The sequence below is a fragment of the Phallusia mammillata genome, chromosome 1 (assembly GCF_965637545.1).
Source record: "Phallusia mammillata chromosome 1, kaPhaMamm4.hap1.1, whole genome shotgun sequence".
NCBI classification, from domain to species: Eukaryota; Metazoa; Chordata; class Ascidiacea; order Phlebobranchia; family Ascidiidae; genus Phallusia; species Phallusia mammillata.
This window is the reverse complement of record NC_137252.1, coordinates 10,922,898-10,946,438: the sequence shown is the minus strand read 5'-3', so window position 1 is coordinate 10,946,438 and position 23,541 is coordinate 10,922,898. Positions and strand designations below refer to the sequence as shown.

The window sequence follows — 23,541 nt, the reverse complement described above, 5'->3', positions numbered from 1 at the left end:
AAATACAATACCGGAAATGACTGATCAAATGTATGCAATATCGACATGCACGCGGCTTCAACCTGCAGACGTGATTCAATATTTCTCGACTTGTTGCATGTTTTTATGTCATACTTTGTGCTCAGTTTCAGAATTTAAGTGAAAATATTCAATATAAACAATTCTCGGACATCTTACTGATAAGCTTTTTATAGTAGGCTACCAATACAATATTCAAAACTTCACCTTAACCTCTTGAGTAACCTTGCCATACAAACAGGCTTGTTTTTTGTGTGTATTGAACTTAGGAATGTTTATTGACGGTAAATTACGTTTGGTCTAATCAGCGAATCCTTGTCATAACGTCCACAGTAATAAAACAAGGTGTTTTCCCGCTTCTCAACATAGGGCCCTCTGATATGGACAGTGGCCATTGAGGCACCACGTGGTAAACTGCGTCTTCGCCGCTTCTTCGTAAGTTACCGAAAGCGCGTTACACTTGGTGAGCAATTTGTCTGATTCTTTCCCGAAACTCTTCAGATTGCAACTGCTCCAAAGTCAAAAGCGAAAGACCCAGTTGATCTTCCTACAATAAAAACAAAAAGCACAATTCGCTTCCTATAACAGCAAGAAGGGGACAAATCTTCGGAGGACAACAATAATTAACAAAAAAATCACCATTTTTGTTTACCAAGATATAATACAAAAATAACGACAAGCGAACCCTGGAAAACGGCTGTGCCATAAGACGGAGAAATCGTTTCGAAATATGGACAGCTTCGTCAGTTGATAAATTTAAAACAGCGTCGGACAAATGTTCTTGGATCCACCGCGGTAATTTACTCTTCTTATCACTCCTAGCAAATCTCTGCAACGAAACAATAGGTATATATCGCCTTTTGTTTCAAAGCAATAAGTCTTCATTTAATATTAATACTGACCGTGCGATAAAAATGCATGTGAGCCGATGTGTTTTGATTATTTGTTTGTTTTATTACTATCTTCAGTGGAGGGGAAAAGGCCTAAATACTAGTGATGTACCGAATCGGCGAAATTTCGATTCGGCCGAAACCGAATATTCGGCGGTTTTGCCGAATAAATTCGGTCGAATCAACCGAATCATTTATGACGTCACGCGAATTCGTACCCTACGCGTTTGACATGAAAACATAAGTTGATATACCAGGCAATAAGTGCAGAATGGTTTTGTTTCGTCCTTATTTTAGTTCAGTGAGGTATAACATTGATTGCCAACCCGACAATGAATTACTGATTTTCGTCTGCAGTGGGAAAAGCTACAATGTGTTAAAAAAATGTAATGATTGACGCGATTTCGTTGGTACTAAACAGAAAAAAACACGTATAACGCTTTAAATGAGTGTTCGTAAAAGATTCGGTTTCGGCCGAATCGCAACAAATTATTCGGCCGAAACCGAATCTTTGCAAAAGTGGCCGATTCGGCCGAATAAATTCGGCAAACCGAATATTCGGTACATCTCTACTAAATACGTTATGCTCACAAAGAATCCGCCTTCAAGTTGCCTGGTTTGTTGGCAAGTCCGTTGAATCTTTTTTTTTCGTCGTTTTTTTTTTTTTTTTCACTTGGGCAGTAGGCGACCTCAATTTAGTTAAACCCATCGGCAACTTGGAGCAATGCCGCTCAAGTTTCATGCTCAGGGAAATACAAGCTACCGATGGTATTAGAACCCATAACCTTGTAAACACAAAGCGGTAACCGCTCGGTGATCTTGGCTATTTACTCAATCAGGTTACTCGTTTAAATTAACCATGACATTTCAACGACTTTTTTTCAATTTCCCTGTACAATTTTAAGTGTTGGTGTGAAACGTGAAAATTTCTTTATTCGTGGCCAATACGGGCTATGGTTGCAGATTCAAAATCGCAGTCTGGATTTGTCGTGTTCGTCCATGTATTGGTACGTTTAGGTCTTATAATGGAAACTGTAAGGAGATGTTTAGTCTCTCCTAAAACAGGCCTACAGTGATACAGTCTTTCTCATACCTTGTCGGCAAACACCATAATTCCGTAGTCAGTTTTGCCGCGTATTACACGACCCACGCACTGAGCAGCATGGCGCATAGCATCAAATGTGAGAAAATCCGACTCCCGTATCTGAAAGTTTTCACGCAGATATTCAAGTCGGGCTTTAAGAATTCGACTTTGAGTATAGACATAAGGAATTCCAAACATGATGACAGCCCGTCCTAAATGGTGCGCTGTAAAAAACAAGATTTAAGAAAGAGTGTCGTTAAATAATGACTGCTTAACATAACCAACACTAAATATATTAACAGTGAGATAAGGCTGACATATATAATTCTTTACCAAATGCCAATACAGCCACGATGGTTTACATTCTACTAACGGAAAAAAGCACCTAGCCATTAAAAAAACGGGACTAACAGTAAAACGATATACCTAGCAATAAAAAAAGAGAAATCAGATGGACTGTTTTAATCAAAAATCAAGCTTTTCAGAAAAAACACGTTTTTTGATGTACTCTTTCATCTGGCAAATAATAAAAAAGTCTGATACTCACTAAAATCAATTCCCTCTGAAACTTTTCCCCTTGCTACAGACAACAGCACAGCACCGCGGCCATTTTCACATGCCTACAAAAGTAAGATGTGGCCATAACATGTCGTCATCCAAGAAGTAACAAATTTGTGTCATACCTCATGGTACTTGTCTAAAGCCATACTTGTTTCAGCAGCGTCTTGTGTCTCTATGAAGAGTAGCTTATGCTTCTGGACGTTTTCAAGTATCCCTTGCTCATACCAACTGGAAACAGTGTTTTCCTACATGTGGTAAAAAACACTTTGTTGTTACTTTTGTAAATCAAAACAAATGTTTCTTTTCACATTAAACTCCAATGTATTAACCCAACAACCTACAAAACTGGTTCTACTTAATTTAGAATGTTGAAATGTAAAATTTATCTCTTACTGGGACTAAAACTAAATGTTTTTTTGTTAGTCTCACCATGTATGAGTATGATACAAAAAAGCAGACAACACCATCTGGAACAATCCTGGACATTTCCACCAACAAGTTTCCATAGTTTCTTATTACTGCAACATCTTCACGACTTTCAAATTTTGAACTGATCGCAACTTGATCATTACCTCTTGTAATAACCTGAAGCATGCCAGGTATTATTACATGCAAAAACAGAACTATGTTTTAAGGCTATTTGTTTTTCAATCAACATTTGAAAGCAGTCAAGCAATAAAGTCAAGTCTCTTTTGAATCACAAATTAGTGTAGGTTTAATATAAAACGAGTGATTTACACAAGATCTGCACAATTATTTGCTTACCATTGGACAAAGACACTGACGAGCAAGGGTCATTGTGAATGTTGCCATAGTTACTGGTTGAAAATCTAGAATCCTTGGATACATATCGAGAGGGGATAATGTCTGCCAAATGATAGAGAAGAGTTTTAAAAAGATTTTTTTGTTTTAGCAATGCATTGTATTTTACCCCAGAGGTGATTATAACACTTTGAAATCTTGAAAATACTGGTTTTATGGCAATGGAGGCATCCATACAACTAAATAGAATAGGGAAAGTGATTAAAGAGGTTTAACTTCCATTTAGATCAGCGGTTCCCAAACTGGGGTCCGTGGTCCTTTAGGGGTCCGTGAGGCAATTTTGGGGGGACCGCGAAGCGGTTGAAGTAATTCTATAATCTTATTTGGCGTCAGTTTGTGCCACTAAATAAGTTTAAATCAAAGTAGAATTGAGAATCAACTGTCTCCATTGCTTAACAATAGCCTTTATTGAATGACAACTATCAAAAATGTAATTGTTCGCGCACAATTGTAGTGCATTTGTCTTGTCTGTGATGTCACAAGCTGTGTTTGGATGACTTTTATGCGCAATTTTGCATAACTAGCTAAAATCCTGAAATCAACTTTCGTTTTTATGAAATACATATTTAGGCTCAAGGACCGTGAGCCCTCGAAATAATGGCAAAGGGACCGTTTTGAAAAAAAAATGAAAAAGTTTTGGAACCGCTGATTTAGATACACATACTACCTAAAATGCATGACAGGATTTAGGATTGTAGGTGTTCTATCATCGAATGGCTCAATTAATATCACAAATCCTGAAACAGTAAAAGATAACATTTAATTGGCATCATTCAGTGGCATGCTATGACAAATATTTTTTTGTTAAATGTTACACCAAAAAACACCATATACACTGACCTTTATTGTAAGTGCTAACAAGGGTGGCAAAATTTGCAATTAATATCAATGGTGAAAAATCAGCAACACTTGCTAATTCTAAAGTGCGAAGTAAGGAACGTAATCTTTCAGAACAAAACCTGGGGAAAAAGCCTTTTCATATTAACCGTAAAATATAATCAGTTGTTTTCCAAAGCCTGTTAAATTTTTAAAACACTGGCATTTGTTTAGCATGCTATTTTTCATTGGTGGTTTAAATAGCAAATTGTGTATTTTGTGATGAACACAATATTTAGGTTTAACGAAGATTTAAAGTCAGAAATTTAACATAACAAAAAATATACCTCAGAGGTTTTCTGTCAATACAAACAACATCGAATGCATCACGAAGAAATGAAACTGGAGTTTCAGACACAACATGTCGCACCCTTAATCTCGATTTCAAGTATTCAACAAATCGTCTCATAAAGGTAACAAAGTGTTCAGCATTTCTTATGTTACCAGGAACTGCCTCTGTGGACAAAGTTAGTGAAGACTTTTTTTAAGATTGTCTCAAGACTTAAAACACACCAGTCAGTTTCACACAAGCAATGAAATAGTTTCAAACAAAAACACTAAGAAAAGTTAGTAAATAATGTATGTTTGGGGGTAATGTGAATTAAATATCATTTGCGACAGTAAAAACAACCTTGAAGTATTTCATCAGGAATAACAGGATTTGACAAAATAACATCAGTTTCCCTGGCCAGGTTTGCCTCTCGAAGACCTTCCACTAAACGTTTGTATTCATTCCGCAACTTTTCTTGATCAGTTTCGCGAACCCTTGGCAACAATGCAATGGTGTTTGTTGATGTTTCTACTTATGGACTAAGTCTGGTGAATGACCAACAAGCATTGCATGCTTGAATACCTAGTGCTTTACTTAATATTTAAAGTGATGTTTAGTAGTAGTAGGCAACCTACATAAGCTCAAACTCCTGCGGAAAAAATACAAAATGAACCAAGGTTATTTAACAAACGAAAACACCTTCTGCCTCAAACTACAAATTTTTTACATGAATATCTGATTTTACTTTTTTTATCCCATTTTTTTAGTTTGCATATTTTTCTTTTGCTCCTGGTTGGCTAGTTTTTTAAAGTAAACCACAGGTCATGGTTTTAGATAAAAAAAATAAGACATGGAAATACATTACTTACTTTTGCAGGTGGTTTTGCAAGGTTTCAACATTCTGTGAACACCGATCCAGGGTTCTTCTACCAATAGTTACACTCATTGATTCGATGCAAACATTGTCTGCAAATCAAAAACACCAAATTTTAAATTCAATGCCCTGTTACATATGGCTGCTTTGTTTTAGCATCATGCAATTAGCATGCCTATTTTTAATTTTAAAATCGGGTTGATTTTATGCATTGGATTGAAAAGCATACTTGAATAGTTTCTGACAACATACATCAACTCACCAATATTGTGAGCTTCATCAAACACCACAATTGAGTTCTTTGAAAGCTCTTTTGACACTAAATCTGCTATTTTCGGATCCAACAGATAATGGTAACTGTATACTACTATATTTGCATGCATTATCTGAAAATGAAAAACAATTTGATTGTAACAAATTTGTTCCACAGTAGCAGCAAGTTATCTAACCAGGGGTTCCTTGGTCAAAAATGACATTGTTCAAAATTCTCAACTTAAATTAGGACTAACAGCCAGAATAGTAATATCTTGGATCAAGATAAAACAGACCATTAATGTTGCATCATTTTATTATCAGCAAACCTACACTGTATCTTGCAAGGAAATATGGACACCATCCTTTTATTCTCCCATATCTTCTCAGGTCATCTAGATTGTAAACCCCGGCAGGGAGTGATTCTTCTCTTCCACCAGCATCAAAAGACTATTTGCAAAAAATGTAAGCATGCTTTCTGTATTGAATATAGGTGGTGGCTTTTTTTCAACCAAATTTGGTTTTGTAAACAATCCCCGAAAATACTTAACATAAAAACACAGTTTTGACACAATGCTTGAAAATTCAGCAATTTGTCTGGTTTGACTTTTTGCCATTACTTTCTTTGTGCGGATGTCTACACTGCTACACTTTTAAACAAAAAAGGTTTAAGTGTAAAAATCCTTTTGTGTGTAAAGATCTAATCTGGTGTTTTCTCAGTTCATTTCAACACAGATTTGTATTAAATAGGTTGTTCAGATAAATACTAAGCACTTTGACAAGTGTAAAACAATACACCTAACCATTTAATTTGAATGTATATGCAGAAGTCTTACAGTACCTCATAATATGAACAAATTGGAACATTTGGATCATGTCTATTCTTGATTCGAATATGTGATGCAGTCAGTGAGTGACATTTACTGTCAACTTCTTTACCAACACCTGCCCCTTTTACATCTGGATTAATGCACAGATTTTTCCTAAAAGTATGAGATTACTTGTAAATGTTACTGATAAAAAGGTCACAAATCTGTGACAACTCGCTATTTTTCATATTAATTCAATGCCGTACTAAGGTGATTTTCATGTATATAATCATTAAAGAAACATACATTTTAATAACTCATAAAAAAGCAAAACCCTAATCACACAATATCAAAACTAACCTGGCACTTAGTGCAAGAGCAAGTATTTTTGGCATTTCACCAACTTCCTTGGTGTAATATTCCATCAGCCTTTGTAGTTCCTCCAAGACTTTTTCAAGTTCAGGTACAGTTCGAGAGCAGTACAATAACTTGCCCACAACTTGGGGATACTCCTACATACACATTACATTTGTTTGCTACAATTTGTTTAACCATACTATATTTATTAAAAACCATACATTACAGAGTGTAAAATATTACAATAATGAATAGCATAAACTTTGTTCCATAAACTTTTGTTTGAAACATCAGGTGTAATCTGGGGTTAAATTAAGAAAAACAATGTCCTTAAACAAAGCAATACATAATATTCTTAGCATACTACCATAGTTACCAGATGGTATGCCACAATAAGGGAAAGAAGTGTTGCCGTTTTTCCAGTTCCTGATGGCATCTCCAAGACTCCATGGCCTTTAGCATCTAGTGTTCGTTTCAGCTCAATCATATAAGAGTATTGTTCAGGGTAAATAAACTCATATGGAAAGTATACCAACAGTCCTTCAACATTGAGCCTAAAAATGTCACATTAGAAAAATACCTGTTTGTTTACTCCGCTTTTATTCACAATTTCATCATCTTTCGTACTTTGGCAATTTAACGGCATATTTAGTGAATGTGTTAGCTGTTAGGGTTAGCATGGTATAGTGGTGCTTTAAAGTTAACATACTTACTTCATTTCCACGTCTTCACTTTACTTTAATGTCCTGTTAAAATCTTGTTGTACACTTTTATGGCGCCAATTAAACGCAACACATTTAAATCCACTTATGGTAGTAACTCGTAATTTTTTTGCTGTACAAATCACCATTGGTGATTCACCAACTCCAGAGAATTACAATTCACAACACAAAACACGTGAGTAACCTCTGAACCCAAACAAACCGAGGTTGATGATTTTTATGAATTCGTCGTTTCGTCCACGAGTACACAATTTTTAGTTTACTACAGCAGTAATCTTGAATCCTTAGTGACTAAAGTAATTTTGGTCCTTATGATGAAGCGATGTGTAAAATTTTAAATAAATATGTGGTTCTTTCGGGCAGACAAACACAAACAAGATGGTCTCTCGCATCATTGTTTTTTTTTGCTTCATTTAAAAGCTTGATAACGTCTGTGACTTTGAAAAGTCATTGTTGGAAACCTCATACGCAATCGGGACAAAACAGATGGCGTTGCAAGGGTCGGCTTTGAGTTTCCAGGGGAGACTTCAGCAAAGGGTGAACTTGCGTGCCCAATCCTATCCATTTTACGTTCCCTTCTTTCAACGGGGACAACATCGTTCCTCGTAAGAGTTGTGTATTTCAGAGTTCTGTTGTTCATCCATTTTGAACGAGATATGTCAAGGAGAGTAATCCTACGGTCCGATTCTACAGTTAGCAACGACTTTATTAACTCTTGACATTCAATAGAAGTTCTTGGAAATGCTGGAAACTCGAGAGCTTTAGCTTGAGCTCTGCTGATTCTTCTTACACTTCCGAGGTCATTACCTTCACCAAACGGCATTCCACCCACAACCATTTTGTACAGCACGACCCCAAGCGACCACACATCTGTCTTCCAAGGGTTATATGGCGTTCTTTGCAGTATTTCAGGCGCACAATAAGCTAGGGAACCACAAAAGGTCGTGCTGTTCACATGTCGATTTCCAGATGCTGCATCAACGGCTTTTGAAAACCCGAAATCACATAGCTTTATGTTTCCTCGTGCATCTATAAGTATGTTTTCAATTTTTATGTCGCGGTGCGCCACTCCGCGTTTATAAAGATAGTAGAGAGCAGACGCTAGTTGGCGGAACCATTTGCGTGCTTGGTCTTCAGGAATGTACGAACGAAGTTCTATTTGTCGTCGGAGATTGGTATGAGCGTGTTCCATTATTATGTAGACTTTGGCTGCACTTTTGACAATTTTGTGAACCTATAACACAACACAAACAATTACAGGGCTAATTAAATCACCAAACTTAACGATCTGTTAACCTTTATGATGTTAGGATGGTCGAGACTTTGCACGTTTTCAAGCTCTCTTGGTAGAAAACGGTTCTTGAAGCAGGAGTTGCATTGCTTCATGTCAATGATCTTCACAGCAACGACACTTGCATCGCTAACCTGTAGCGCACAGTGAATGGTCGAGAACGAGCCACTGTTTATTCGTTCTCCTAACAGGAATCCGACCTTCCTTAGGAAGACAGAATCAGTCAGTACTGACATTGTCCTGCCGTTCAAGGTTTAAAAGGCAGTGGGCCACAGCTAGGACACTGCCTGTACACAAAAACTGCACCAATGCATCTTTAGATTGGACTTAATTCCAATGCCTGAACTTTACCACGCCCCAACCAGGCTAAAGTATGGTTTGTGACGTCATAGAGTTGTAGTCTGACAAAACAACAATATCATTGTTTACAATAATGTTGGGTTATAATTAGTGATTGTTTGATCACAGCATGAGGGTTTATTTCGCTCAAAATGATGACTTTTATCACCATTCCGAAATGCAGAAATGTGGCAACCAAAGCTTGTGGTCTATAAGGGCTTGTGATGGGTAAACTCAAGGCCCTTTTCTCCGGAGATGACACTGCGCTACTTCAGAAGAAGGGCTACGTTTTGCTGGGCGATCTCGGTGAAGGAACGTACTCAAAAGTCAAGCACGCAACATGGGCAAAACAAGGCGAAAAGCAGCCCATAAAAGTTGCCCTCAAGATTATAAACAAGAAAACCGCGCCCAAAGATTTCCTCGAAAAGTTTCTTCCGCGTGAGATTGAAATTATGAAAAAGACCAAACATCCAAACTTGATTCGTCTATTTGAGCTGTTCCAGATATCAAGTCGATTATATTTTACAATGGAATGGGGCGGCCATGGCGATCTTCTCCAGTACATACGGCTTCGAGGCCCAATTAAAGACAACGAATCGCGGAGATTTTTTCAGGAAATGTGCTCTGGCGTCGAGTACATGCACCAGCAAGGCGTGGTACACCGCGACCTTAAATGTGAGAACGTGCTTCTAAACAAGAAGAACTCAATCAAAATCGCTGATTTCGGCTTCGCTCGAGAAATCGGCATGAACGAATTAAGTAAAACTTACTGCGGTAGCGCAGCGTACGCCGCTCCAGAGCTACTTCAAGGCATTCCCTACATTGGCAAGATTGCTGACATATGGAGCCTCGGTGTGATTCTTTACATAATGGCTTGTTCTTCAATGCCTTTTCGGGACTCCAATATCAAGACGTTAATCAAGGACCAACAGGAGTCTTTACACATACCAAGCAGCATGGTGAACTCGTTTAATCAGTCACTGAAAGATTTGCTGAGAAAAATCATGTTGTTTGACCTAAACAAGCGATACATGATGCCTGAAATCAAGGCTCATCCCTGGTTCAACAAACCTGTTGAAGGACCTTCTTCTGGTGGTCAAGCAAGCTCATCAAGCGAAACAGCCGATTAGGTGCGGTTTGGTTGATGTAAGCTACGTTATCATAAAGCAGTTTCAAAGGTTAAATGATATAACTTACAAAACATATTGTAGGTTGTGGAGCTACTAACACCATAACTCACGTCAGCCGCACAAATAGCTAATTTTCGATAGGTGACACAGGAGCTAAATTATGTACTTAGCGGCTACAGAGGGGAAGGGTTGGAAATTAAGTCTTTATAAATTTACATTAAGAACTACATTTCAGAGTTAGTATCATTGAATATGTAGATTGCCTCCTTTAGAGGGGCCCAAACAAATGAGCCAAATAAGTAGAATGCTGCTTTTTTCTACACTGGTGACAGTTTAACAACCGATACGGATACGTTTGCCTAAGCTGTGTAAGTAACAGCGTCAAGTTTTCAAGAAACGCAAGATGGTCGTATTTTCATAGCAGGTTTATGTATATTAATTCATTCAATAACTTTTTCTCCAGTTGCAGAGCGCGGACAGCTACAACATGTTCGTTCCGACTGCATTCACCGAGATTCATCATCTAAATTCTATCTATTGCAATTCGTGCAGTTGGCGTTTGGTTTTCCCAGGGCTAACAATGTATGTCATTTTATTACACGGCGTCAAACTTGTTGATGTATAACCAATAGGGCAACATATAGAAAACCAATTGATCAAACTACCGCAAACCAGTTTCGAAAACCTAAACTTGCCATTTAAACCCCTCCGCCCTAAAGTTTTTCGACAATGACGTTTAAAATAGGTAATTCTCTGACTAAATCAAACAGTCTGACGTCGAGCCATCCTTTCCGTGTTGGCTTTAGGGCGTTGCCGAAGGGCTTAACCAATACCAGATCGAGTTTGAAAACGGCTTACACAGAACTGTAAGGGGACTATGGGCGCTATCCGGAATCAGCAAGAGCAACAATCAGTTGCAACACACGGCTGCAGAGGGCAGCTCTCCCGGGATGCCTAATTTAATAGTAGCAGCTGCGGCTTTTATACATAGCAACCTCTTTGCCGACCGCATTTGACCCTGCGTGCAAGGTTGCGGAATATGCGGACGCGAAAAGGGGAAAGGGCACGAGTACCGGATTTATTAACTTTTGTAGCAATTGCACACCCATGCAGGAAGCGCCGGAAAAACAACAACAACAAAATAATTGGCTAAATATACATTTTTGGCTGACAACCCTTTGTTACAGCAACACTAGGATTGGTCAGCTTCGTTAAACAGCTTGGACGCTTGCTCTCACACTCGTTATGAAGAGGTAAACAAAATCACACTTTTTATGTGTTTCAAAAGTGATAATACAAACTCTATATTTGTCCTATGTGTTACTAAACTGAAGCACTTACAAAAAAGCCATAAACACAAAAGCAAAACGCATAATTCTACCAGAGAACACAGTTTGCAGCAAGGTTCCCCACTTGTTACAATTTATAGCCATTTCGGGTCATAAGATAAAAAAATGAAAAGTACGTAGACTCGAAAACATCCACATTCTTAGTGACGTGAAGCAAATCTGTTTAATATTTCAGCACTTTTAGGCCGGCGTTGGGTTGTAGATGTGTTTGTCTTTTTCGCCTGATATCCTTGGTCTGTTCTTTTCTTCTGCAATCAAGAACGGAATTTTAATGCAAAAAATATGCTATTGAATACGGTTACACGAGTTGCATAACTAAGTTTATCGTATTATTCAGAAAGTCAAGTTTCTGTTTAGCCTGTTACAATTCAGATTTTATTTCTGTCAAGTCAGGTTAGAATCCAGTGTGCGTTTCAGGTATGGATGTCATTAGGCAATTTATATGTTAGGAACTGACATTTTACCACAGCGTAAACAAACGGACACAACGTGACCTTAGACCTATAAACCGATCAGTGTGTGAAAGCAAAACGATTATATTACCCTTTAACCCATAGGAAGTACCCAAAGCAAACAAGAAAGAGTAGGGTCAATTAAGACTAACCGGTATCGTGGAAGCCTTCTGCAAGACAACAAATCGATTGAACTAACAGCACAAACAAAATGCGACGTAATGCTTTAACACTGGTAGATTAATGCAAGTACGTCGGGGTTTTGATACAGCTTCCTAAGTCGTTGCAATATGTTACAGAAAAAGATATACACATTTTGAGCTTTTTGTCCAAATCGGGTTAAATATGCTGTGGTAAATATAATCACATTCATTTTTTGGGAAATTTTGAGTCGGCCGCAATCTCAATGACTCAATCACCCCTATTCCTAAAGACAAGCAAGGCAAACAGGCAAACAAATTCACCTTTACACTGCGAGGCGAGATAGCCGCTGTGTGTTTCGATTTTGGGGGGTGACTGATTAACAAAAAGATTGCATGTCGTATCTATACGGAACATGGCTTCCCAGACAGTTTACCGTCGCTAAATCATCGTGAGATTGTCCTCTGATATTGCTACGTTGTTTAACTAATTTATAGAATTAGTTTTCTACATGTGGTTGCGTAGCAGCTATCTTAACAACCCCAGTCACATAGAAACACTAATTAGCAGCTGCAGGACATGAGCAGTAGACGCTTGATTCCCGAAAGGATTAGTTCTCTGCTATCTAGCGTGGCATGTTCCCAGACGACTCTGTGGTGCTGAAAGGAATTTGTAATCGCCAAGTCGACCCTGTACTTGCAGCTACCTGACTTGTAAAGTGCCCAAAAACTCTTTTACCTTTATATACTAGACCAGTGGTTCTCAACCACTGGTGGGCCATGGAAGCATTTTGATTGGGCCACAGACCAACCAAATAGAAAGCTTTATTTATAAATTTACTTTCATTTGTGTCACTACACTCAATTTTACAAGAATGGCTTGGGGAGGAAGTGAGAAGGAATGTAAATTAATTTAAATTAATCTATTTGCAGTATGACGTTACTTTATGTTTCTGCAACCCCGTATGTTTATGATGTAATAAACTACTTTGTAATTACAATAAATCCAGATAATAGCAGCATATGCATTGTCCAATTACCCGGTCGTAACTGAAAGTGCTTGATTAAAGAAGGGAAAGTGCTGTTTTATGATTTTTGAATCAAGTTTTTAATCTGTTTGAAATATGTTCTGCAGTTTTTGTTTTAAACCTATTTTATAGTTGTTTTCTTTCTATCATAAAAATTTACTGGGCCACAGAATTTTTGTGCAATGAAAGTGGGCCACGAAAGTAAAAAGGTTGAGAACCACTGTACTAGACCAGGGGTCACCAAACTACGGCCCGCGGGCCGGATCCGGCCCTCGAGGTCATTTCATCCGGCCCGCGACCACATTTTTTGGTTTGCCAAATCGTATTGATAACTTTGTAACATTCAAAAATTAATCTACTTACGAAAGTTTTCCTGTCGCGATATGTAGAATTGATATTACCTAGTTTCATAGGATTACAACGCTCAAGATTGATCCAAAGCCGGTTTGTTATGTCACAAATTGGACTACAAGTGTTAATTGTGTGCAAACAATTGCCTTATTTTGTTAGTTGTGACGTAATTTTCAAGCATTGCTCGTATGATGAGACCAGCTGTACAGTTTAACAGTCGCATTACCAGATTTTGAATGGGATTGTGGAAAGACCATCTCTTGGCGCCCCTATAAAAATCGCTGGGGCATGTAAACTATGCGGCCCGCGCGAATCAATTTTAAACTTATCCGGCCCGCAGTGTAAAAAGTTTGGTGACCCCTGTACTAGACTAAGGAGGTCGTTTAACGGGGAAAAGGTGTTTTAAAAGCAAACCATTAATGTGATGGGTTCTATCACATTTGTGTACAAGAAACGAACCCCCTTTTTTCAAATTGTTTCACATGAATAAATAGACCCAAAACGTTCTTAAACGTATACATTGATCTAAAAATACGACAGTAAAGTCATGGCAAGGACGCTGAATGCGATTTATTGCTGAGTGTTAAATAATAAACCACACGTAAAATTTGACAAAAGTGGTTGAAAACGTGTAATAATATTTACTTTCCGACTTTACTTTCGTATTTCCAGCGCTACGTTTAAGAACGTTTTGGGTCTATTTATCTATGTGAAACATTTTGTCAAACACGTTATTGCTTGTTACAAATATTCCATCGAGTCAAAGTACACATTAATTGGTAACTTGCCAATACTTGGTGGTCAAAATGTTGGGTCTCATCCCCTTTTGAAATTTTTGGATACGCCCCTGTTGCATAATATGTTATTTTGCAACATTTCTTGCACGGATGTGCATGTGTACCAGGTACCAGGAGTATTGATTTGTTGCGTACAACCGTGCGTCCCGCAGATATTTGTGTGCGCTTTTATGCCAAATTAGTTCAATTATTACCTTACCGTTTGGGCCTTATTTGGGCTTTAAATAAGATCTGGTTTAGATCTCAAATAAAACTGCACCTATATATCATCTTAAAATAGAACAACACATATTTTACAAGCGCCCAGATTTCATTTGGCTAAAATCAATAATACAAAACACATTACATTACTTTCTTTTACTCGCGGGAACTATGCGATTTAAACGAACTTTATCCCGAAACACGCAATAATACAAACATATTATCTTTTACCCACGACCATATCGATCGCATCAGAAAATGAGAATAACAGTGTCGAAATTCATAAGTCGCAACTTTCAATCGATAACTAAGGGGTCGCCCGATTAAATGAACGTAAATCATATTAAAGACCTTGGTCTGAAATATTTAGGTGTTATTCGGAACGCCGCAGCGTTATGGCCAAATGCTTCGGACAAAGGTAAGGCACGCCAATCAAAACATTATGTTTTATACACAGGACAATGAGAAGTGTATCGTGTGCGCGGGACCAGTCGGGAAGGGAAATAAACACACGCCTCTGTGATGAAGGTAAAGGGCGCGAAATGGGATTTCACACCATTTGGCTTTTTGTATATAGGACCACACAAAACAAAGTATGACAGAAAACTTTAGACATCTGTTCAGGGGTTGGGGGAATGTAATGTATAGCAGAAAACTACACACAAGTGTAAAGGAGTCTTATGAAATTGTAATGTAGAGTACAAACTGCAATCCTTTGCCCAGGGGTCCTATGATAAATGTTGTAGCCCAAATATACGTAAAGTACGACATGTTTTATTCTCAAACGATTAGACAAGTGCTTCATTTTCGTAACTTCTTTCACGTAAATCATTTCGATTCTATAAGGGCACGAGTCGGTTTGACCCCTTAAGCGGGTTTAAAATGAGTTTTGTGCAGTTAATATGACACGAATCGTGAAAATATTTTCGCGGAAAACTTTAACCAAAGAGTTCTTCAATCGAGCAACTTGCCTCCCACGAAATACACACCAGACAATCGGAGCGGAGGGATATGCAAGACCAAGTTTCTAGCTACAAACTCACGTGCTTGAGTGATGACGTTCATTCCCCAGTAAATACTCCAAATCCAACCGACTATAACGATTGCTGTGAGCATCTGCAGAAACGCACAGGCGATGTTGAGAAGGAAATCAATGCAACGATTCGGCTTTTTAGAACAAGTCCTTGCTCCAAACAATGCAGCAAACCCCATGAAAATTGTGCCTAAAAGTAGAGGCATGTGTCAAATTAAAGGTTGACATGCGAAACTTTTTTCGCTTTTTTTAGCAAACTGTAAAGACCTCCAAGCGACTGTATGGGCAAAATTCAAAGCTCGTGTAATACACATGTATTATTAAGAAAAGAGTTTGTCTCGCAATACATCATTTATTGCTCTGATGAAGCCCTACCGCTCTGGTGGGCGAAACGTTAGCAAAAATACAAGTTCTTGAAAACAACGACTAGTATTTTGTTTAGCATTACACCAGTTGAACGCCTGTTCAGTATTTTCAATGCCTTGATTTTATGATACAATTATGGAAAGAAATTTAAATGAAAGATTAAATTTGATTATGGCCCAAGACAAAAGGTCCGCCGCACATATACGTCGCCCTAAACACGTACATCTTAAAATTTTTCCTGCCGTGGATACAGCGGTTAATTCCACTGGGAAATCTGGTAAGATGACGGGCCATGCATTATTTACCGTTCAACATGGGACGAAACGACAGAAATTTGGCGGGCAGACAAGGATCAGTTCGCCGACAACTGACATCAATTTGCCCTAACATAGCGGGTTTGGACAAGTACAGCAAAAGGGTTATGAAGCGAGAGGGGACTTCTGTGGGCTTGACTCCTGAACAAGAATGGCTTGGTTTTATCCATTAGCCTCGTTTCGGATAGCTTTTAATGCTCTGAATTCCCTAAGGATCGCGTTGTGACCGCAGCTTGTGGTTTGTGGTTCTGTATTTTCGGCATAGGTTGGACAGGGCACAGATGTGAATTGAACAGCCGGGTTTCATTTCCAAAGCTATTGTTTTCGTTAATTCCAGTTGTTATTGCCGCAGTCGCTTTGAAATCATAGTTCCCTGGTTTGTTTTCATAACTGGTACCATTTACCAACAAATAAGTTAATCCCTTTTCAATTTATAAGGCGACATGACAGATGAGCAATGGCGTGTGGCAGAGTCGTACCATCGATTCTTACCCCACAGGAAACTACCAAACTCTCAATTTAATATATTTAAAGCAACATTAAGAACTTGGGTAGCGTCCGCACAACACGTTGTCTTCTGGGCAACGAAAGTTTTTTGCAAGCTTTTTTTGCACGGTCACGCTTTTGTAACTCCGCAATTTTTGTTTTATTGCTGAATGTAGACCAAGCATGGAAGGTATTTATATATTATTAAAACGATTGACTACATAAAGTAAGTCAATATCTTTGGAGAAATATATCACACATTTCGATAATTATTCTGTCATTGTCAAAACAAAACCTTGAACCCAATCGTGAATAACCAAAATTCTTAAAATCCACACTTGTGTAACTTATTCAAAAATTGTTTTTGTAATATTTTCGTGGTCACACCAGAGTTGCAAGTCGGGCCGGGCTTTTCGGGCCGGGTTCGGGTTCGGGCCGGGTTCGGGCTTAGGTATTTGTCAGAAAACGGGCTCAAAACGGGCCTTACTTTAAGTTCCGTTGCCGCCACTTTTTAGTAACAATTCTCTGACTTTGACCTAATGCCCACCCTACTCTAAAACGTATTGTTTACCTCATTGTCTACTATTGTTCATTGTGTTTGTTGTCTTTATCTTTTTTCTTTCTCATCCTTTGTTGCAAGGCTTTCGTGGATAGGCCTGTCAATCAAAATTTCGGGCCTAAACGGGCTTCTCAAAAACGTTTCGGGTTCGGGCCGGGCTTCGGGCTTATACTTTCGGGTTCGGGCCGGGTTCGGGCTCAGATTTCGGGCCCGCTTGCAACTCTGGGTCACACAGTGGGTGAATAGGAATATTTTTAAAACTGGCAGTGCTCATCAACATTTTTTCATCTCATGCATCTGTTAACTGATGTTGCAATCCCATGTAGCCTTATGTAACAATTAAGGGGGTTCTGGGTCGTTTTACCGATTTGAAATGAAAAAAGGTTAAGCTAAAAAAAGGAAATGTAAACAGACACTTTTCAAAGGGACGAAACCGTTCTCAGGTGCTGGTACACTGTAGGTTATCATACACTCTGTCAAATGCTCTCAATGATGCAATTGTTTAGCAAACCCATATGTACCGATGTACCCTTGTGGATGTTGCAGTGTACCCTGGGGTTCATATTCCACTCGGGTTAAACTGGCACTTGCACACGCGCGGATTTCAAAAAAATTCTTACCTACACCAGGCAGAAAAAGATTAAAAAGTAGAAATATCCAAGCCAGTGCGGATGGAACGAAGGGAATGGCGGCTTGCATTCTGCCCTTCTTGTCTCGTACTTCCAAAATTCTTCCGGTAAATCTACGCGATCTTTGTCGTTTTACTCCTTCTTCTGTAGCGGCTGGCTGCTGTTCAGGGCTCAAAGGTGAAGCGACCGTTTTCCCTTCGACTTCGGTGTCGGCTTCCGTTGCCATGGTGACGTACCCGGCTGTTTGTTGTGGTAAAAGGTATCAGCAACACGTAATAGTGATTTCGTAACCCAGACTGGTGTCTATAAGAGCAATAAGTAAACAGTAACACTAGAAAATTGCATTTTCTTGCATGGATTAATTACTACATACGGAGCCTGCTACGGCATTTCGCTTAACTATAGAGTGGGCTTCGAAAAAGTAATTTTTCGAGGCAACGCAGTGGCTTGAAGAATAACCCAAAACGTAATTTAACTTTTAATCTCCCCTGCAGTACCATTCTAGGACTGCGATAGGTTTAACCCTAACTGAGTCTGTACACAACAACCAATTAGGGCAGGACAGTTGATTATGCGAGAAAGAAGTTTGAAACATTCACCCTAGCATTTTAAATATTGACTTCCAATATCTACGTCAATAATGGTATAACTACCAATCCAACGTTAAAACAAAACGCAATGCAAGTATGAAGATTTTCTTTGAATAAACAAGCCATCACGAAAAACGTTTGGTTTATAAGCCAAGTACAGTAACAACTATTCCTGACTGTACACAGAAAATCGAGAAAACGGCTGCTCGCAATGTACAAATATGGACTCAGCTAACTAAATAGAATCCCAACACTACAGCCAAAGGCCAAAGACTTGGTCAATATGCTGGGCGTTTCAAAACCATGATCTGACTATTTCATCGTATATTTTGCACGTAGAATTTTTTACATTGTGATCTGAAATGCATTATAGTCAAAACCGCGCAAACTTTCCTAACGGTAAAGTGTCTCCAATCGACCTGTTAAGGCATAGTGACTGCCAAACTTCAGGCAGAGTATCGATTTCACGTCAAACAAAATAACGATGTCGGCTACAATATTGCAAACTAACAAATAAATAAAATTCAGTTGCCTCAAGTTCTGCACCTAAAATGTGCATCATATTGATACGGGGCTGTTTTATTTGCACGATATTTGATACATACGCGACTGTGCGTTTGGCACTAAGCCCTAGTTTCATTTCGTCCTGCACAATGAGAAGTGTCAAAAGCACCGGTTCTCCGCTAACATGCAAATATTTCTCTTGTGCATTCATGTATAAGACAAACGTTGCAAGCTGTCACGTTCCAATCAACGGCAAATGAGGCGAGAAATTGATTGGAGGTTGGGGGGATTTTAAAACGACATCAATAGCCACGTGGTGGATAATTGCATTGGCGGCGTGCATAATAATGTTCGGCTTCGAAACGCCTTCGGGTTTAATGGATTACGATATAGGTAACCGTTTTGACTGAAAGATAAAGTCCGATAATTGCTGTCGAGTCTGTTGGACAATTTTATGTGTATACACAGGCTAGGGGCGCTGACACGAGAATTTTGGGAAAATTTAGAAAATTGCTGTATCGTCACCACTGACTGTTGTTTTGCATTTAATTAGAATTAGGGCAAATTGTCTGAATTTAATAAGCTAGCTCCTGGTGCTTTGTTGCAAGAAATAATTTACTACACACTGGCGGGACTAACAAATGCAAAACTTAGCTACTGCTTAAAGATGCGCTCTACCTGTTACTTGCAAACTGTAACAAAATTTTGATTGAGATTCTGATGAATGTGCAAAAACTTAATGTTGTCGTTCCAAGGAAAATGCTCCATTGACATTATGAGTGCCACATACTGTACTTTTAAAATAAACGTACGCCTGAATTCATATGTTAGCGTCCCTGGTTAACCACTAAAACAATACAACAACATATCGAGGAGCGACTCCATGGCTTGTGTCAATTCCCCAGACTCACAAATGCCACAACCTATTTTTAAAATGGCTCACCAGCGCCGTCTACCGATAACAATCATAAATGTAGTTAAGGCGTTTCTACCAAATGCACAGATTACACATACCAATGACAAACGATACCTTATTTAATGCACTTTAAAAGAAAACGTATAAAAACGTACATAGGCAATGCGCTGTGTTCTCTAACAATGACTTTGTACCTACACTTGAAAACAGATTGAAGAAAGAAAACAAAGGGTTGTTTCGGTAAAGATGCGTATTTGTGCACGCAGAATAAACCAACTACTACACGTGCATTAAATAAACTCAGTGAACCTGATTCCTCACAGCTGTGTACTCAACTGGCATTTAACAACAATGCTGTTATTGTTAGTTATAAACACGCATGTGACGTCACAATCACCGTGTTAACACATCAAAACCAGCTGTTTTGGAAAATAATTGGGCGTCTGCATGCGTATGAGTTAAAATCATGGCTTCGGAGGAAAACGGAACTGAGCTCAGGCCTTTCATCGCAGCAAAACTCCGGGGCCCTGGTTCAGGAAGATACAGACTACCATCGACATGCGGCTACATTGGCCACGATTTCACGAAACATATGAAACCGGCTTATTCGTTTGGAAAGAGGCTCGGAAACTCCTTCATCAGGGATAACAAGTGCAGTCCTGGACCGGTTTACTACATCGAGCCGCGCTATACGAGATCAGGCAAGGACGGAACGCCGCATTATTCCATATTGGGAAGGCCGAGAGATCCAAACGTTTTCAAGACCCCGGGACCAGGCAAGTACCAAAACGAGAAGGTTCACCCACAGGGCGAACGACACGCACCCAAGTATTCCATGGGTTCTCGTACTCGCTACAGACAATGCGACTCATATCCATCACCAAACAGCTACGGATTGCCGAGTCTACTGGGCAGCAAAGTGATCAACAAGGTTTCCAACCCTAGTTACTCCATGACTGGGCGATCCCGAACTGGCAGTTTTGACGAGGATTTGGCAAAGACCCCAGGATCGGCCCGCTACAGTATTGTGGACCCGAACAGCTACAAAAAACAGCCCCCTTGCTACTCGATGCTGGCCAGACGCTACATGCCCGGTGACAAAACGCAGAAGCCAGGACCTGGTGCACATTACCCTGAGAGTGTCACCATCAACCGACCGCGCGCACCACACTATTCTACGGGAATACGACACTCGGAGTACATTACACCGTTCATAAACGAATGTGGAGACGCCTGACGAAGCGTTGCTTGTTCATGTGTGTGCAAATAAAAAATGCAATGTGATCCGCGTAACTTTGTTCTGTCAATTTACTAGAACATTCTACAGGGGTGCAGCACAGCAACATTAACTTTTTACTCAAATGCGATTACTGGTACCTTTAAGGGACTGGTGGTATTAAATACAGCATGATACTGTATGTTAAGCAGTTTTATGGACAGTGATGTGTCTAATGCAAAAATTATATTTTTACAAACTTGTAAAAGCGCTGACGTTTACACTTATTTAGGTTGGGTGAGGGTTCATAATTGAAATATTGCAACAAACTTGATCTCATTTACCCTTGTTGGAGCTTATATTCTCACATTCCACAGACCACACGGCACACCTTGTGATTTACCCTGCTGTATCATGCAGTAACATATGGTATTTAGTAAGACCCATAAAAAAACTGTACAAAATGTACATACCTTTTGGTTAGTTTTCATTGCCCTTATTTGCTTAGTCTTCTGTAATTTGGAACTGGATTTGTAAAACCAATGCCGCAGTTTGTACAGCAACCACATATGCATTGATCTTTGCATCGAACGAGTCATAAACAGTGTCTTCTGTCTGTACATGTGTCCCTAACCGGTTTAATGCTTTACAGAATCCTTTGAGACAAAGTTGAAATTGGCCTTGTGACCAATTTGCTCCACTTTCAGGTTTACAGGAACTATAGAAATCTTGGAGATACTGTGACAGATATAACTCGGTTTTACCAGCACCAAGAAGCACTTTTTGTGTTTTTAGTGTTTGATTTACAGCATTTATGCTAGCTCTAATTGTATGTTTGAGGTCATCCATAACCATAAGGTTACTGGAGCACATTACCAGAGAAGTTACTGCAACTGACATGTTTGTAAGATGAACATAAGGTTTACCATTCACTTTCACCAAGGCAATTGAGTCTAAGCTTCCAAGACACAACTGAATGTCTTCTGCTAAGTGACCAACTATTCGACCTTTGGTAATTTTACCAAGGTATTCCATTGGCTGACTTCCAATTCTATCCAAAACCAATATTGAGTTTACTTGCAGAAATTTTTTTAACTCATCACAGATTGCTTTTTGGTTCAAAACGACACCAACATTGTGTTTTACAAGAGTCTTGCCATACTCTTGGATGTATTCATTGATAAAGCTCATAGTTTTTGACTTATTGTCACCAGGTAGAAGTAAATCATACAAATCCTTTGTGGTGATAGAAATATTCATTAAAATAGTGTTTTTCTTTGACGCGTCAAAATTGTTAAATGCCTCCTCCAAAGATCCTTTAGAGTAATGTGGCATTGTCAAAATAACGCCATTGAAGTACATGCTTTCAGAGACGTGTTTTCCTTGTTGGAAGTGCAAAACAGGCCATTCTATAGTCTCTTTACTGTCAGAGCCAATACACCCAAGTACTGCCTTAAGTAACATTGCAGATAACTTGTTTTTATCAGTGGTGGAAAGTAGCAAAGCAGGCTTCGATTTTAATACTCCTTCCAACAAGTTTAATAGTGGCTGCACAGTGCTTATATCAACTGGTTTGACAACATTACCACTTGAATGTTCTTTGACGTGAATTAGTATTGTCTGTAGTAACATCTGGTATATTTCTGCTACAAGGCATGTCGGTACATCTGATTGCAAACCATCCTGTATAAGAGACAAGCAAAGCAGCTGGCAAAACAATCCAAAATCATAGTGATTTTTCAAGTGTGCCTCAGTAGCGCATGTAATCATCTTTATTATTGGTTCATTGCTGATTGAAAGGATTGCATCTAACAACACGGTGGAGCAACTACTTACGATTATATCGTTGCTGTCCTCTTGGCAGCATATTTTTGTCCTGGCCTTCGGTCCGTAGCTGGTCAGAAAAGATTTTTTGATTTCACTAATACGGTTGAGTAGTTCTTGACTTCTTAATGGTTGAAAACGAATTACACCTTTACGATCTTGGACGGGACGGACGTTTTCTGACATATTTGCAATTCAACGTTGCAATTGCAACTTTTTTTGAACAAAACAAGACTGTAAATTTAAGCATTGCAAGGCAAACACACAGTCACAAACACATTAAGTGCAAAAAGCATGCTTCGCTACTTGGGGTATTTTTCTAGTTTTTCCAATGCTAAACTGAACGCCATTCAGAAATATTTCTCCAAGAAAAATAAACGATTACATAAACAATTACAACTTTCGTAAACTGTGATTTTTATTTTTTTGTGCATAAAACTTTGTAACATACTATTACATTTTTTTACATAGGAATTTCAGGTCAATGCCC

At 38.9% G+C, this 23,541-nt stretch overlaps 5 protein-coding genes and 1 pseudogene across 5 annotated transcripts; 2 read left to right on the top strand and 4 right to left on the bottom strand.

Moving 5' to 3' along the window:
* Positions 1-277: 277 nt before the first annotated feature.
* On the bottom strand, positions 278-7,686 carry LOC145234849 (general transcription and DNA repair factor IIH helicase subunit XPD-like). The gene is made up of 19 exons (XM_080099546.1): positions 7,528-7,686; positions 7,191-7,368; positions 6,818-6,969; positions 6,490-6,631; positions 5,982-6,098; positions 5,659-5,782; positions 5,392-5,488; positions 4,883-5,016; positions 4,539-4,707; positions 4,216-4,334; positions 4,043-4,112; positions 3,485-3,554; positions 3,319-3,420; positions 2,983-3,138; positions 2,676-2,798; positions 2,540-2,612; positions 2,002-2,216; positions 704-847; positions 278-565 (listed from the first exon to the last, which is right to left on the bottom strand). Exons 1-19 carry the CDS (start codon positions 7,530-7,532, stop codon positions 473-475), a joined length of 2,283 nt encoding a protein of 760 aa, XP_079955672.1. The 5' UTR covers positions 7,533-7,686; the 3' UTR covers positions 278-472.
* An 85-nt stretch (positions 7,687-7,771) lies between these two features.
* On the bottom strand, positions 7,772-9,063 carry LOC145230020 (testis-specific serine/threonine-protein kinase 6-like). The gene is made up of 2 exons (XM_080095407.1): positions 8,833-9,063; positions 7,772-8,770 (listed from the first exon to the last, which is right to left on the bottom strand). Exons 1-2 carry the CDS (start codon positions 9,061-9,063, stop codon positions 7,946-7,948), a joined length of 1,056 nt encoding a protein of 351 aa, XP_079951533.1. The 3' UTR covers positions 7,772-7,945.
* A 327-nt stretch (positions 9,064-9,390) lies between these two features.
* On the top strand, positions 9,391-10,296 carry LOC145229932 (testis-specific serine/threonine-protein kinase 1-like). Its single transcript, XM_080095309.1, has one exon. The coding sequence runs from the start codon at positions 9,391-9,393 to the stop codon at positions 10,294-10,296; it is 906 nt and encodes a 301-aa protein (XP_079951435.1).
* A 1,054-nt stretch (positions 10,297-11,350) lies between these two features.
* On the bottom strand, positions 11,351-21,966 carry LOC145219709 (protein stum homolog). The gene is made up of 4 exons (XM_080087035.1): positions 21,701-21,966; positions 17,993-18,304; positions 15,658-15,837; positions 11,351-11,893 (listed from the first exon to the last, which is right to left on the bottom strand). Exons 2-4 carry the CDS (start codon positions 18,225-18,227, stop codon positions 11,826-11,828), a joined length of 483 nt encoding a protein of 160 aa, XP_079943161.1. The 5' UTR covers positions 18,228-18,304; positions 21,701-21,966; the 3' UTR covers positions 11,351-11,825.
* Positions 20,229-21,386, top strand: LOC145219698 (ciliary microtubule associated protein 1A pseudogene; annotated as a pseudogene).
* LOC145219689 (molecular chaperone MKKS-like) lies at positions 21,701-23,486 on the bottom strand. Its single transcript, XM_080087018.1, has one exon. The coding sequence runs from the start codon at positions 23,235-23,237 to the stop codon at positions 21,732-21,734; it is 1,506 nt and encodes a 501-aa protein (XP_079943144.1). The 5' UTR covers positions 23,238-23,486; the 3' UTR covers positions 21,701-21,731.
* Between the last annotated feature and the right edge of the window lie 55 nt (positions 23,487-23,541).